The 17,621-nt window shown below is 35.5% G+C and overlaps 1 protein-coding gene across 5 annotated transcripts in view; it reads left to right on the top strand.

Moving 5' to 3' along the window:
• The window catches only part of AP3B1 (adaptor related protein complex 3 subunit beta 1), a 274,658-nt gene that overhangs the window by 127,750 nt on the left and 129,287 nt on the right, over positions 1-17,621 (top strand). For all 5 annotated transcript variants that reach the window (XM_079916789.1, XM_079916785.1, XM_079916787.1 and 2 more), the window contains exons 13-14: positions 975-1,107; positions 8,281-8,390. In XM_079916789.1, the coding sequence (XP_079772915.1) occupies positions 975-1,107; positions 8,281-8,390 (243 nt within the window). The remainder of the gene's footprint in view (positions 1-974; positions 1,108-8,280; positions 8,391-17,621) is intronic.

Genomic DNA, 17,621 nt, shown 5'->3' with positions numbered 1-17,621 from the left:
TCACTAAATTCGTGTGTCTTTTAGATATTCTTGGATTTTCTCCTCCATTTGCCATTTAGGCACCATTTAAATGCATATCCTGTTTTGCATGTTAGATGAACGTGGTGTTAATTCTACATTAGGTACTTGTCATTTGAGGTTGGGAGTCATTTTTTTAAATTTCAATTGAAAATGGGATTTTAAATTCCATTTATATATAATGTATATAAGTATGCATATTTATTAAAAATAAATTTGTTTCTGTATACAATAAAAGCTTAGTTTTTAAATTAGGAAAGTTATAACCAAAGTGAAATTCTTTAGGTCTGTAATAAATAAGTGATTAATTTCTTTTTAAGTTTATATAAATATATGGTTTACAGTGTATTTTTAAAGCATTCTTTTCAAGAAAATCTCTTTCAAAAGTGTGGTGTTTTATTTTGTTGCAAATCAAGTATTTATAAAGTCTTTATTGAAATGCTACTCACTGTAGCTATTGCAGTTTACTAACATTCAGATACCATTTTGAAAGTATAAAATGTTTATCAGTAGCCTATTGATCCTTTTCCTCCTCTTCTCCCAATTTTTAGCTTTAGTAGCTCTGAAAAAGCAACCCTTTTTTCATAGATTCACAGATGCTGCTGGTTAAATGAACTGAAACCTCCAAAGAGAGGGTTCTCATCATCTCTTTCAACCTTGCACTTAAACTAATTGCTGTCCTTGGGTGACTGCTCCCTACTACCTCTTCTGGAGTCACAAGCCACTGTAGCCACAGGTGAATGAACCTGGCTTGAAAATGTGCCTCTTCTGTAGCCACATTCTTTAAGTGAAAAAGCAGAACTAAATTAATTCAGGAGTTGGACCTCTTGTTATGCCTTTAGATGAGAAGATTATGTATTCTAGAATTCTTATATTCTGACAGAGCTTAATATATTAGGGATTTGTTTGTTCACTTGATAGTGTCAATGTATGAACTAACTGAGATAATTTTTTAGACCTATGTGAAAAGCCAGGATAAACAGTTTGCAGCAGCCACTATTCAAACTATAGGCAGATGTGCCACCAACATCTCAGAAGTCACTGACACGTGCCTTACTGGCCTGGTGTGTCTGCTGTCCAACAGGGATGGTAAGTTGACAGCTTCATTTTATTTTCAAATAATTTCTCATTTGAATATTCTTGGTATGATCTACAGATTGTAACTTCTTTTTTAGTATTGCATTTTAGTTTTTCCTGTATGTCAGTAGCATGGTTACAGTGAATAGTAACATTTTATCTTTTGAACTATGCGCACACACACACACAGTTTTTTGTTGTTATTTTAGTAAATTAGATAATTAACTTACAAACAGAATTTTCTTACCTGACCAGAACTAAGAAAGTATAATTTGTTTATTTTATTTCTTCACAATTTAATCACCTTCATTGCACCCTTTCCACAAAGGTTCTATTTTACTGCTTTTTAATGACATATGCTATGTATAATATTGGTTCACCTGCAGAGGGTGCTAAAAGCAGGCAAATGACTTTACAACATGAGAAGTTATAAAAGCTAGATCAAAAAAGTATGTAAATGTGTAACTTCAAAGTTTTTTTCCAGAAAGTCACTTAATAATTTTATATTCAAGATTAATTAGATTTAAAAGTCATCAGTTTGGAACAGCTTCATGTTTTTAAGCCAAACAGTATCTAAACATTTTGTAAAACTGGATAGGTAATATCCAGTAAAATACATAATCTAAATTTCATACTTTCTGTGGTAAATGTCCGTTATTTCTATGATATGGCTTTAGAATAAATGAGACCTTTTGAAGAAAGAAAGAAAAATGATTCAGCTTTCACCTTTAAAATAATTTATTTAATTAAAATGAGATTAAAACAAGGGATTTTTTTTAGGAAAAGCATAATTTTCTGTGTAAAGTTATTGAAATTATTTGTGGAATTCTAAATATAATTATGTCATATCTAGACCCAGGCATATATGATATAGCAACCAACCATAAGGTGAAACATAACAAAATTGATTACTTTTTATATTTTATTTGAAAAGTAACTTTTTACTACGTTATGCCTAATTGTCTTTTTCCAGATGTAGATCTCTAGAAAGCTGTAATATTATTGTAAATACTTCTAACGAAAATAATTTGAAACAAAATTTATCCCCAAATAAGAATGATGTTTCCTGTAAGCATAAAATTATAAATTTTAACCTGTAAATTCAAGATATTATGACGGATAGAACGTTTTTCTATATGCAGTATTATAACTTCAAATAAGTGGCAAGAAAAATTATCAAGGAAATAGATTTTTTTAAAAAATTGCCTGTAGAAGGTAACTACAGAGGATAGGGTGCTAAATGTCATCCATTTCATCTATTTCTACTTTTAACAATAACATCCTCTTTGTCTCTATTTCTATGTCACACTTTAAAATGTGAGTTAAAAAATATGTTTTCATTTTCCTATGTCTTTAATAATGACTTTCTAAGACACACTTCAATTTGATTGCTTACAAAAAGCACCACAAATCAGTTAGAATGCTGGCTAGTTCTTTCAAATACAAAATGGATCTAAGGTTTGTCAATTTTATATTTTGACCACTTTTTCTCATGTGAAATTTTCAAGCTGGATTTTAAAGCAGTTGTTTCTACTTAGGCTTTCTAACACATTAATTTCTCAAAAACTGTTTTTTATTGACTTTGATTTAAAAGATGAATATTCTGTACCCCTGTAGTACTTTTTTCTTTTTAGCAAGTTTTGCTTTTATCTATTTTCAAAAAATTTTTATTTTATATTGCCGTATAGTTGATTTACAGTGTTATGTTTGTTTCAAGTGTACAACAAAGTGATCCAGTTATACATATACATATATTTATTCTTTTTCAGACTGTTTTCCCATTTAGGCTGTTACAGAATATTAAGTAGAGTTCTTTGTGCTATACAGTAGGTCCTTGTTGATTATCTGTTTTATTTATAGTTATGTATATATGTTAATCCCAGACTCTTAATTTTTTATTGACTTTGATTTAGAAGATGAATATTCTATACCCTGTAGTACTTTTAAGGGACGAATAGATCATTTTATTAATTAGTCAATGGGAAACTAATATAATTTATAATCACTCCTCAAGGTAGATTTACTGACTTAAACTCTGACATTTCAATGTTCAGGCTTTTGTTTTTGGTAAACCAAACTCTGTTTATAACAGTGGATTTTTTTTCTGCTTTGAATATTAAGAAAGTTAAATTGTATTTTTCAGGTTCTGATTTCACAATCATCATTTGCCTGATTCTTTAACTGTTTATCATATATGCTTCACTTTCATAGTTTGGAAACTGGCTCAGTGACATTAAAGAAAGTAATAATATTTTTAACTTAAAATGGTCAGTTGTTACAACAGAGCCCCTTTCTCTTCCTATTGAAAGATCTGCTTTTAGGAATAAATGCTGTGAATGAGGCCTCAGTTTCTTTAAAATCTGTAAGCTCTTTTGGCCCTCTAAGGGTCTATGACTCTTTGATTTTATATTAGTATGAATACCTCATCATCTTTTTAGATAATGTATCTTACAACCCCAGGAACAGCACTGAGACTCCATTGTTTTTACATATATTTAATATATTCTTCTTGACCTGTAGGGTTTTTATTGTTGTTGACGTCTTCCTTCTTGGCATGGACAGGACTTGTAGGCAGACTTGAAGGTTGCCCTAAAATAGTCCATTATCACTATGTAAGTTTCACTGATAAACAGATTTCTTAAAGACCTTAAGGAGAAATCTGCATTTCAGTTGACTTAGGATAATTTAATTCCTCAGTTAATTTTCTTTAGATAATATATTAGCAAAATTTGCTTGTCTGAATAACCTTCTTACCATCTACTGTAAACTAAAAGAATTGGGGCAAAGACTATTTTTTGTTTTGTTTTGTTTTATATAATAGGCATTTGTTGAAAAGTTGAATCAGTTGAGGTATTTAGTATGTGTAGAATAGATGAATAAGATATTTGTCAGCCTATAGAAAGTTTCTGCCCATAAGGAGCTCACAGCCTAATGGAGGGAGGCAATAATAAACAAGTATACCACAGGGCTCCCCTGGTGGCGCAGTGGTTGAGAGTCCGCCTGCCGATGCAGGGGACATGGTTTCGTGCCCCGGTCCAGGAAGATCCCACATGCCACGGAGCGGCTGGGCCCGTGAGCCATGGCCGCTGAGCCTACGCGTCCGGAGCCTGTGCTCCGCAACGGGAGAGACCACAACAGTGAGAGGCCTGCGTACCGCAAAACAAAAACAAACAAACAAAAAAAACAAAAAAACAAGTATACTACAGTCTTCCTGTATATTGACCACTTACTCAATTGCCAGCTGTCTGCTCTCATGCAGAACTAGACTACCTGTGTTTGAATGTTAATGTTGTCTTGAATAAATTACACAGTCTCCCTGTGCTTCAGATTGCTCATTTGTAAAATGAAGGTAATAGTAGGCTGTACTAATCTTGAGAAACCTAAGTGAAATAATCCAGTCACAGAAAGACAAATACTGAATGTTTCTACTTGTATGACGTATTAAAATAGTCAAATTCATAGAATCCAAGAACAGAAAGGTACTTGCCAGGGGCTAGAAGAAAAGGGAAATGGGCAGCTACTAATCAGCGGGCATCACTTTTAGTTAAGCAAGGTGAATAAGCTCTGGAGATCTACTGTACAACATTGTACCTGTAGTCAACGGTAAAGTATCATATGGTTAAAAATTTGTTAAGAGGGTAGATCTCATGTTAAGTGTTCTTACCAAAATAAAGTTACAATGTTTAAAAATAGTAGGCTATACTTCTTAGAGTGAGGACCATTAAGTTCTGTTGAGGACAAGGAGAAAGCTTGGAAAGGCCCAGAACATAAGATCACTTTGTACTTGTGGTAGAGTACCACTGCAGTACTGAGTGAGGTCTTTGAAAACCAGGAGGTAGCATGAAGGAAAAGTAGGGTGGAATTACCCAAAGGGAATGAGAAGGCACCTGGGTAGGGTAGAATAACACCCTCCCCCTCCAACCCAACGCCTAAGATGTCCAGGTCCTGATGCCTGGAATCTGTGAATATGTTACCTAATGTGGCAAAGGGAACTTTACAGATGTGATTAAGATTCTTGAGATGCAAACAATAAATGCTGGAGAGGGTGTGGAGAAAAGGGAACCATCCTGCACTGTTGGTGGGAATGTAAATTGATACAGCTACTATGGAGAACAGTATGGAGGTTCCTTACAAAACTAAAAATAGAACTACCATATGACCCAGCAATCCCACTACTGGACACATACCCTGAGAAAACCATAATTCAAAAACAGTCATGTACCACATTGTTCATTGTAGCACTATTTACAATAGCCAGGACATGGAAGCAACCTAAGTGTCCATCGACAGATGAATGGATAAAGAAGATGTGTATATATACAATGGAATATTACTCAGCCATAAAAAGAAACTAAATTGAATTATTCGTAGTGAGGTGGATGGACCTAGAGTCTATTATACATAGTGAAGTAACTCAGAAAGGGAAAAACAAATACCGTATGCTAACACATATATATGGAGTCTTTAAAAAATTTTAAAGTAAAGGTTCTGACAAACTTAGAGGCAGGACAGGAATAAAGACACAGACGTAGAGAATGGACTTGAGGACCCAGAGAGGGGGAAGGGTAAGCTGGGACAAAGTGAGAGAGTGGCATGGACATATATACACTACCAAATGTAAAATAGATAGCTAGTGGGAAGCAACTGCATGGCACAGGGAGATCAGCTCCATGCTTTGTGACCACCTAGAGGGGTGGGATAGGGAGACGCAAGAGGGAGGGGATATGGGGATATATGTATACATATAGCTGATTCACTTTGTTAAACAGCAGAAACTAACACGTTAGAAAAAAAAAATTCTTGAGATGGAGAGATTATTCATCCAATAATCTTGGGCCCAGTGTAACCAAGAAAGTCAGATGTCAAAAGCAGAGGCTAGAATGATGTCCTTGCTGGCAGGGGGCCTTGAGCCAAGGAATGTGGGTAGCCTCTAAAATTTTGAAAAGGCAAAGAACAGATTTCCCCTTAGAACCTCTGTGGAGAACTTAGTCCTGATTTTAGCTCCATAAGACTTGTGTTAAATTCTGACTCCAGAACTGTAAAATGATAAATTTGTGTTGCTTGAAGCCACTGAGTTTGTGGTAATCTATAACAGCAACAATAGGAAACCAAGGTGCCACCAAAGGGTAAATAATGCCAAATTTATTTCAACTATAGCCAACCCTGCCTCTACATGTGGATAATTAAAATTATACAACTTTTTTTTTATTTAGGCTAGTTTTGCAATAATATTTTTTAAAAAGATAAATTTTTTACTATGGATTCTTTAAAACCACACTTAACCATACTTTACTTTGCATGGTAATTGCTTACTTAACCACTTAATGTTTCCTAGCAGAGTGTAAGTTTGATGAGGGCAGAGTCTCATTCTGATTTGTTTCTGTTTTCCTCATAGCTCCAAGAGGTGGTCTTTATTAAAGTAATACCTGCTCATAGTAACATAGAACATTAGAGATAAAATGGTACATTCTGGTTCTGAGTTTGAATTCTTCAGTGCATTTCTCTTTCTTCATCTTTAAGATGATGATAATAAGGTACCTACCACATGTTATTGTGAGAATTAAAAAGAAATATATCATTTTGTAAACTGAAACATTATGAAATATTAATGTATCATTCCCAGGGAGAAAGAGGGGTGTGTGTGTGTGTGTGTGTGTGTGTATACACACATATATATAATATGAAGTACATATGTTTAATAATAATTAGAATGATAAAAACTTTTGCTTATATACTTAAACGGGGCTAGATAAGAAAATGTATTTCAGAGAAAAAGAGTAACAAAACACAAGTCATGGTATATTTCCAGAATAATATTAAAATAAACCTATGTGTTTGCCTGGGGAATCTCTAATATCCATGAATCTCAGTTAATAAAAATGCCAGAATAATAAGTAAAGGCAGTGTTGGTGTATTTCTTTGGCATCAGTAACGTTAGTAATCATTTATATAAGATGCATTCCATTAGGTCAGGTGCTCTTACTAGTTTATGACATTTCTCTACCAGTGCCACTAAAATCGTAACTCTGGACCAGTGGTTAGCCTGTGATAACTCAATCTCGGAATCCCAATTTGAGGATCTGCTTCCTAGAGCCACTCCTAGTACCAATTACTATATTAGTTAAGGCCCTGGCAAGAAACAGATGACTTAAAAGGGACAATTGAAGAGAATTTAATGAAGGAACTGTTTATTTATAAATTGTGGGTGGGATTAAGGGAAACCAACAAGGTATACTGTAACACCCTGGGGCTCGCAGGGTAGCAAGGTGGGAAGCCTTTACCATATGTAGAATTGAAGTGAAGCGGTTTGAGGAGTCGGGACACTTAACAGACCCTGAAGGAGAGAGCCACTCATAGGAACTGAAACCTTCAATAGAGGAATGCTAGCACTGCCAGGGAGGTCTGGCAAGAGAGGGATCCAGGATAATAAATATTCTCTCCTGCCCCCTGATTTCTTGCTGGTGCTTCCTGTTGGCTAAACATACCTGTAAGTGAGGGACAAAGGAATCTGGTTGATACAGTCCACAGAAGTCAGCCTCTAAGGGCACACAGTTGGGCCAAGAAATGCAGAGAGTGGATTCATGCATCAAATGGAAATGGTTTAGCTCACAAGCCCACCCTTTCTGGCTTGAAGTCCATGCTATTTCTATAGTAACACCTTCCTACTACTAATAATACGTGATACTCACTTTTCTAGACATACCACTTAAGGAATTTTTTTAAAGTTTGCTATTTTCTTTAGAATTGAAAAAATGTTATGTAGATTCTAAGTATTTGATTACCACTATATAACTGCTAGGAATCAAAGAACAGTATTTGAGAGCTGTGATTAAACGTCAAAGACAGTTGAACATTATGGTGATTGTGTAATCTAACCTCACTTTGCTTTCCTGAATTAAAGAAGCAGAGATTAGAAAGGGATATCAGAAGCTAGGAGACAGCAACAGAAGTTAGAAATTAAAGTATACTCTCCTACTTTATTTTTATTTATTTATTTTTTTACTCTCCTACTTTAGTTGAAGGTTCACCCCCAAAATTTAGATGTACACTCATGGTTATAGTTTTCACCTAGTCATTTAAGACCTGTAGAATGTTTTGCTAATTTAAATTTACATTTTACCAAGAATAATGAGTTTGAATTGAATTACACATATTTAATATGCATAATGTGAATTTTTTTTTCAGAAATAGTTGTTGCTGAAAGTGTGGTTGTTATTAAGAAATTACTGCAAATGCAACCCATACAACATGGTGAAATTATTAAACATATGGCCAAACTCTTGGACAGTATCACTGTGAGTACCAATTAAGAGATCTTTGCTTTTAGTACCAATTCAGCTGAATTTTATTCAGTAAATTATAGTTTTGTTAAAATAAACAGACATACTGAAGTATAATGGTGAAGAGAGCTGAACTCTCCTTGTTCTAAGATTCCACACTGTTGTGGAAGGGAATCACAAATCTGAAAAAAGGGAAGGATACAATAAATACTGCAGTATTGGCTTGGAATTGGAGATATCAATGTGAACTTCATGGGTTTTTATATAGATAGCTAGATGTGTTGGAGTGTATATGCGTGTATGTGTGTGTCTACACACATTTGTATGTACACATATGAATTTGTACATGAGTATACAAACATCTGTTTCCTAATGCTGTCCTTTAAGAGGGCCTACATGCAATAAAAACCCCAGTACCACTGAGCACACCTAGTGCCCAGATCTTGGGTTTTTTTTTTTAATTGAGGTATAATTTCATACCATAAAATTCACGCTTTTAAGTATATAACTCAGTGGTTTTGGGTATATTCACAAGGTTGTGCAACCATGACCACTCTGTAATTCCAGAACGTTTTCATCATCCCTAAAATCAAGTTCCTAACGTGAAACTCCTGATCCTCCCGTTACTGCAGCCCCTGACAACCACTAATCTGCTCTCTGTCGCTATAGATTTGCTTATTCTGGACATTTCATACAAATGGAATCATATAATAAGTGGCCTTTTCTGTCTGGCTTTTTTCACTTAGAGTGTTTTCAAGGTTCACGCATGTTGTAGAATGTAGTACTGCATCCCCTTTTATGGTGGACTTTGGTTTTTAAATTCCATTCAGCATTTTTTAAAGGAACCAGGGCTCCTTAGAGAAATGGCTGATTTCTGAGCTAGGGCAAGGAAAGAAGATAATCTTGGAACATCTTGTTGGGCCATAAAAACAAGACAGTGCTCACAGAATGGTAGAGACGTGTCAGAAAGATACAAGAGCCAGCTTAAAGGAGCCCCTACTGGCTAATTTGAGCAACAAAATAAATGATGGTAAAAGGGTTATAACCTATTGAATAGGGTAAGAATCTCTGAATCCACACTTGAATGGATGAATTAATGAATGAGTAAGGAGGAAGGGAAGTTCTTCCTTACAATGCAGAAAAACAACTAATAATTATAGAAGAACAAAGGATGGAATTAGAGGGCTTCCCTGGTGGCGCAGTGGTTGAGAGTCCGCCTGCCGATGCAGGGGACACGGGTTCGTGCCCCGGTCCGGGAGGATCCCACATGCTGCAGAGCGGCTGGGCCCGTGAGCCGTGGCCGCTGGGCCTGCACGTCCGGAGCCTGTGCTCCACAACGGGAGAGGCCACAGCAGTGAGAGGCCCGCCTACCGCAAAAAAAAAAAAAAAAAAAAAAGATGGAATTAGAATAGCCATCACAACAGTAATTGATTCACGCGAGAATCATTAACAAATGCTGAAAACTAGGGGGTGAAAACTTGAGTAGTAACAGGATATTTGCATACTTTCAAGGTATAAATAACCTCATAAGTTATTCTTAATTTAAAAGGGCAAATTATTGACTTTTGACTTTACAATGGAGAAGCCTAGCAGACACTACCTGAACCAAATGAACATTGTTATCATTGCCAGAAATGGGATTATGTACCTTCTGATAAGATACACCAAATAGAACTCAGCATCAAGTCTGTTGAATTCCTGCCAAAACTGAATAACTTGAATCTAATCATGAGACAAAACCAAATGAGGGTATTCTACAAAATAATTGTCTTACAGTCTTTAAAAATGCTAATATCATAAAATGGAAAGAAAAACTCAGGAATTTTGCAGGTTAAAAGAGATTAGAAGGATTATGACAACTCTATGTAACATAATTTTGGATTTTCTTTTGCTATAAAGGATTTTATAGGAATAATTGGAAAAATCTAAATAAAATCTTTAGAATAGTTGATAGTATTGGTTCAGTGTTCAGTTTCCTGGTTTTTAAATAATTCTACTGTGTTCATTATATAAGAGCATTCCTTTTTTTAGGTAGTTTACACTGAAGTATTTCAGAGTATTAGGGCATATCTACAACTTTGATTTGGAAACCAAAATGTGTTTGTATATATAGAAAGCTAGAGCAAATGTAGTAAAATGTTGACATTTGGGAAATGTGGGTGAAGGGTATTCAGAAATTCCTTTTATTCTTCTTGTAAGTTTTCTATACATCTGAAGTTGTTTAAAAATTAAATTAAATTTAAAAATAAATATTAATTTTTGTTCTGTCACATTACATGTCCTTACATTAATATCGCTATACTTCACTTTGCCCATCACTTTGCCCACCAATATAAAATGGTGAGGGTAAAAGAACCTATGTTATTGAAAGTATTGTGTTAGTTAAGAAATGTAAAGCTCTTAGAACATTGCCTGTCACACAGCACCGTGTGTTAGCTGTTATTGTTATTTGTGTCCTATTTCATTCTCTTCTTCCTTTAGAACTAAAGTTTTTGGAAGAATTACCTGAAAAGAATTTTTTTTTTTTTTTATTTCCTTACCTTCAACTCGTCAACCCATCACAGTCTGATTTTTTTTTTTTAACATCTTTATTGGGGTATAATTGCTTTACCACAGTCTGATTTTGACACTCTACTACTTCTACTTTTGCAAGGTCATTGACTATCTCCTTTTATTAAATCCAGTGGATAATTTGCTGTCCACATCTTTCTTGATCTTTCATTAGCATTTGATTTCTCTGACCACTGCTTCCCTTTTGAGACATTCTCTCCATTGCTTCTGTCTGGTTTTTCTTCAAACTCTTCTCCATTGTGTTTGTCTTTTGCTCTGCCTGTCCCTTGAATGTTGGTTAGTTTGACAGCTAATGTTCCTAACTAGAGGGGTTGTAGTTTAAGGAGGGGGCAGTATATTACAGCCAGCCCTCATATTCGTAAGTTTTGCATCCACAGACTCAACCAACCGGGGAAATTTTGATCCAGGTTGGTTGAATCTGCATATGCAAAACCTGCGACTCTATGTTTTTTGGAAAAAAAAAAATCTGCGTGTAAGTGGACCCATGCAGCTCAAACCCGTGTTGTGCAAGGGTCACCCTTCTTCCTTGTTTGAAGATGGGGTAATCTATACTTAGAGTCTGTTCAGAGGGATCATAGTTGTATAGTTAAAGGTAATAGATGGCTAGGTTTGGAGCGTACTAGTCAGGACCAATTTTTAAACTCTCTAGTGGCAAAGTTTTCTTTCCTTCAGAGTGTTATTAAAGCTTGTAGGGCAGTTACACATTTATCTTAAAGCTAAGAATAATACTCACAGGGTCACTTAGCATCTGATCTTCTACCACATTCTCACCACTGTTCTTTGTCTTCATATCTACTGTTATTGTTGATTAATCATCAAAGTCAGGACTTATTACAAAGACTGTGTATGAGAGGCTAAGAGAGTGGATTTGAAAACCAGATGAGTTGTGTTCAAATTTAGTCTCTGCCTTTTACTAGCTTTGTGATCTTAAGCAATACTTGACTTCTCCCTGCTCCAGTTTTCTTCTCTGTAAAATGGGAACCGTAGTACTAATAACTATAGATCTGTTGTGAGGAATAAATGAGTCAACATATTTGAAACATTTAAAACAGAGCTTCGTGTAAGCTGTAATTATGATCTTGGCTATATTTAAAGTTTTTGAGGAAGACAGACTTAATGATAAGGTTTGAATTTAGTAAGCATCCTTGTTGCTTCAATTCTATTTTACTAATTTATTTAACATAACTCCTGTAGTGCTAATCATATGCCAGGCACTATTCTAAGCACCTTAAAAATATAAATCATTAATTTTAATAACAACTCTGAAAGGTACGTTCTATTCTGTATATTTTACATAAAAGAAAATTGAGGCACAGAGAGGTTAAGTAACTTGCCTAAGGTCACATAGCTAGTAGGTCTGCTTTCTTAACCAATACATCATGCTGTATCTGTTTTCCATTTCTAGTCTCTCTTTTTTGTATTCAATTCACTTGCCTATTCACTGACCTGGCCAGGACTTTATTGTTGTTTCCTTTTGATTTCCCTAAATCATTGAGAAATTAGGCATTAGATTGGTCCATATTTGCCCATATGTGGAACAGATGTTTGACATTATTTGTCAGTGATCTATTGATGGGAGATAAGAGGGTAAAATCTTTTCCTCAAGTCTACTGAGATAGACATCCAGCGTCCCTGTGTACCAAGCATCAAATTTCAGTAGTATTTTTAGTCATTGTAACAATCACAAATACTCCTACAGGTATTTAGATACCTTTTAGACAAGTGTTACATCATCTAGTAAGAACCACTTTTCTAAGCAAGAACTAATGAACCACAGCAGTGAACTCTAGTTTGGGGAAATCAAAGAATAGAGATACACAAATATATGCATATATTTATACACATAATTAGAATGTATAAAGATAGACTAGGAATGTCTAACAAAAGTGCTGAGAACTCTTGAAAAAGAATGGCCATAATATAAGGGAAATTCTAATAATCTGGAACTAAAAATATTGAACAATCTTAGAAAATCTAGAGGTAGGGTGGGATTGGGGTGGAATAAATGTGTTTTGAAGGTCTCACAGGAGGAAGAGAGGGGATAGAAGTGAAATTATTTTCATATTCTCATCTTGTGTTTAAAAAGTAGTAAGGTGCCCCCCACCTCCTGGCACACCGGCCTGTCTCCCCTCCCCATCCCCGACGGGCAGGCGGGCTGCCTGAGGAACGGGGAGGGGAGGGCTGGGCCGGCCGGCGGGCAGACGAGGATGTGGAGCTTCTGCATGGCCCCCAGCTGCACGTGGAAGAGCACGCAGTCGGACCTGGCCTTTTTCAGGTTCCCGCGGGATCCAGCCAGATGCCAGAAGTTAGTGGAGAATTGTAGGAGAGCCGACTTAGAAGTTAAAACGCCTGATCAACTAATTTAACATTACCGATTGTGTGCCAAACACTTTGAGACTTCTATGATCCGTAGAACTAGTCCTTACAGGGCAGTTCTTCGAGATAATGCAATACCAACAATATTTGATCTTACCAACCATTTGAATAATCCACACAGACACAGAAAAAACGAATAAAAGAATTGAGTGAAGATGAAATCAGGACACTGAAACAGAAGAAAATTGATGAAACTTCTGAACAGGAACCAAAACATAAGGAAATAAACAACAGCAATGCTCAGGACCCCAGTGCAGAAGAAGGGGGTGAAGAGCAGGATGAAGACATTTTACCTTTAACCCTTGAAGAGAAGGAAAACAAAGAATACTTAAAATCTTTATTTGAAATTTTAATTCTTATGGGGAAACAGAACATACCTCTGGATGGACATGAAGCTGATGAAATCCCAGAAGGTCTCTTTACTCCTGATGACCTTCAGGCACTGCTGGAGTGCCGGATCAGTTCTGGTGAAGAGGTTCTGAGAAAGCGCTTTGAGACAATGGCAGTTAACACATTGTTCTGTTTGAAAACACAGCAAAAACAGATGCTAGAGAGCTGTGAGAGCTGCATTCGGGAAGAAACCCTCAGGGAAGTGAGACTCTCACTTCTTTTCCATCGTCACTGATGATGTGGTGGACATAGCAGAGGAAAAGCACCTGCCTGTGTTGGTGAGGTTTGTTGACGAAGCTCACAACCTGAGAGAGGAATTTGTGGGCTTCCTGCCTTATGAAGCCGATGCAGAAATTTTGACTGTGAAATTTCACGCTACTATAACTGAGAAGTGGGGATTAAACATGGAGTACTGTCGTGGCCAGGCTTACATTGTGTCCAGTGGATTTTCTTCCAAAGTGAAAGTTGTTGCTTCTAGACTTTTAGAGAAATATCCCCAAGCTATCTACACACTCTGCTCTTCCTGTGCCTTAAATATGTGGTTGGCAAAATCAGTGCCTGTTCCGGGATTGTCTGTCGCATTAGGAACAATTGAGGAAGTTCTTTTTTCCATCAGTCACCACAACTGCTTTTAGAGCTTTACAATGTAATTTCTGTCCTCTTTCAGAACAGTGAAGAAAGGGGTAAAGAACTGAAGGAAATTTGCTATTCTCAGTGGACAGGCAGGCATGATGCATTTGGAATCTTAGTGGACCTCCTACCAGCACTTGTTTCGTGTTTAGATGGTATAATTAGTGACACAAATGGAATAACTGTATAGCTGGCCAAGCGTTTGTACTCTGTAGTGCAGTAACAGATTTTGATTTCATTGTTACCATTGTTGTTCTTAAAAATGTTCTATCTTTTACAAGAACCTTTGGGAAAAATCTTCAGGGGCAAACCTCTGATGCCTTCTTTGCAGCCAGTAGTTTGACTTCAGTGCTGCATTCACTAAATGAAGTGATGGAAAATATCGAAGTTTATCATGAATTTTAGTTTGAGGAAGCCACAAATTTGGCAACCAAACTTGATATTCAGATGAAACTCCCAGGGAAATTTCGCAGAGCTCAGTACAGTAACCTGAAATCTCAGCTAACCTCTGCGAGTTACTATAAACTCTTAAGTGTTCCAACAGTGAAACACATTATTCAGGAACTGAAAGATATATTCTCAGAACAGCACCTCAAAGCTCTTAAATGCTTATCTCTGGTACCCTCTGTCATGGGACAGCTCAAATTCAATACATCAGAGGAGCATGATGCATTGTTGGAGAATCAAGTGGAAACACAGAGGGAAACATATAGAACTTCCATCCACTATTTATGAAGCCCTTCATCTGCCAGACATCGAGTTTTTCCCTAATGTTTATGCATTGCTGAAGGTCCTATGTATTCTTCCTGTGACAAAGGTTGAGAATGAATGCTATGAAAATGGGCGAAATCATCTCAAAGCATACCTGAGGAACACTTTGACAGACCAAAGGTCAAGTAACTTGGCTTTGCTTAACATAAATTTTGATATAAAACACGATTTGGATTTAATGGTGGATACATATATCAAACTCTATACAAGTAAGTCAGAGCTCCCTACAGATAATTCAGAAACCATTGAAAATACCTAAGAGACTTTTAAAATAGGCTTTCTCTTATATTTGATATTTGAAAAAATCTGTCAGAAATTTGAAAATATCTTATAGAAAAGTTGTAAGGTGTACGTAGGCCACTTAATCACTGAATATCTTGATCTGTAGGCCTCCCACTGAGTACATTAGTCATTGATAATCCGCCTGTTTAAATGGCCCGTTTGAACTCCCATGCTTTGGAGACCTAACTGTTCTTCCAGAAGATAGCATTGAAAGTACCACGTTACACTCTGTGTGATCTCTGCTAATGGCACTTTGGAATTGTATTAGTTAAGTCATTTTAGACATAATATTTATCGCTGTGGATCCAGTTGTCAGGGATTGAGTTATCAGTTCTTTGAAGAAATAAATTTTGAGGAGGTATGGGAGGAAGGAATACATTTTATAAAATGTTACAATGACTGACCTTTGAATGGTAGGAGTTTTAAGTATGCTGTTAAAAATCCGTAAGGGACAGTTAAGAAAATTATCAGACTGTAAGAGAAATGTGTGAGCTCGCCAAACAAGAATTTCAGTGTAGATTCTGTCTTTATCAAATAAAGTTAAAGGAACAAATTACAGTTAAAGTTTGAATGGAAGAGCCTGCCATTGTTGTTCCACATCTGGTTGTTGCTGTTTACATTCTATTCCTTTATTGAGCCTACATCCTCATAAGCTTTTTGAACACTTCTGTTTCATGGGCAAGACAGGATCAGAGCCCATGGATACTGACAACCAATTTGTTTGTTTTCTTGGTTTTTTTCCAAGACTGTATCTACTGCCTCATCTTGATTTACAAGCAAAACCTAGAAAAACTACAAAAATAAGTGTTTTGTAGTTTATCTAGGAATAATACAGAAAATATTGCTGTTATTTTTGGTGAAGAAAATCAATTTTGTATAGTTTATTTCAACCTAAATAAAATGTGAATTTTGTTTAAAAAATAGTAAGGTGAAAATAGCTTATCTTAGGGTGAAAACAGTGGGTTTTGATAGGGAAAACAGTTAATTCCTTGTGTATAAAGAATGATGGAGAAATGTGTGTCTGGTTATGAGAAAGAAATAGGAATGTGGAGTTCTGTATTCCCCATCATCTTGTGCAGAATTTAGTTAAAACTTGTGCTTTTAAGCTTGTTCTGCTCTTGTTAGAAAGGAAGACGCAAAGGCAAGGGAGTGTTAGGGCTTTCAGGAGAATGCAGCTGCTTATACATGAAACCTGTGGCAGCATATAAGACCCATATCAAGCAAACCACAGACTTTCTTGGAAGAAGAATTTGTTGTATTTGATTATGTCCCTGTATGGGGCTCAGGAAAATGTTTGATTGCATCGACTTTCTCTACGGCAGTTGTTGGAATATTAGCCAAGTACATACTTTCTCACAAATCTATATAGCAAAGCTTGTTTTTCTGTTTTTGTCAGATAGAAGATAACTATTAGTGGAATACAAAATATGGTGGGAATTCCAAATTCACAAAAGGAAAAAAAGAAAAGCAAAATGTAAAGTAAATAATAAATTTTTAAAAATTAAAATGGAACAGTTAAAATCAAGAAGTAAGATGGAAGAGTAAAAATCAAATACATCCTACTCTGAATATGAATGGATTGCATTCTCATTAGAAGACAGACTTTCAAATTGGAATGAAAAACAAAAGCCAGATTGAGGCCATTTATAATTAAAACACCATAATCAAAGTGATAAAGGTTGAAAGTAAGAAAGTAGGGAAAGAGACATTAAGTGAATACCAACAAGAATTTAAAATTAATTAAAGTCTTTTAACAGGATAAAATGGAACATTATAAAATGAAAAAAAAAGGCCCAATTTACAAAGAAATTAAGAAACATAAACCTATGTGCATAAAAAATATGGCAACCAAATAAATATGTAAATGAAAAATCTATTGGAAATGCAAGGAGAAATAGATAAAATACAGTTTTGGTGGGTGACTTTAATATGCTTGTCTCGAATTAGATATACCTCACAGATTTTTAAGTAAGATGTAGATGTAAGGACATAGAGACATTAAATAACAGAATCAATACTTGATATAGTAAATATAGCTAAAATCTTATATCTCTTGAACAGATAATACCCACTTTTATGGATGTATCCATAGAACATTTACAAAAAATCATTTACTTAGACATAAAGTAAACTTAAAGCTTTTATATTTTTTAACCCTAAGCAATAACATAAGAATTAAATATTTTATAATGGTACCAGAGCAGTTGTGAAGCAAGAAATACACTT

The sequence above is a fragment of the Stenella coeruleoalba genome, assembly GCF_951394435.1.
Source record: "Stenella coeruleoalba genome assembly, chromosome: 3".
NCBI classification, from domain to species: Eukaryota; Metazoa; Chordata; class Mammalia; order Artiodactyla; family Delphinidae; genus Stenella; species Stenella coeruleoalba.
The sequence above is the reverse complement of the archived record's forward strand: the minus strand, read 5'-3'. Positions and strand labels throughout refer to the sequence as shown.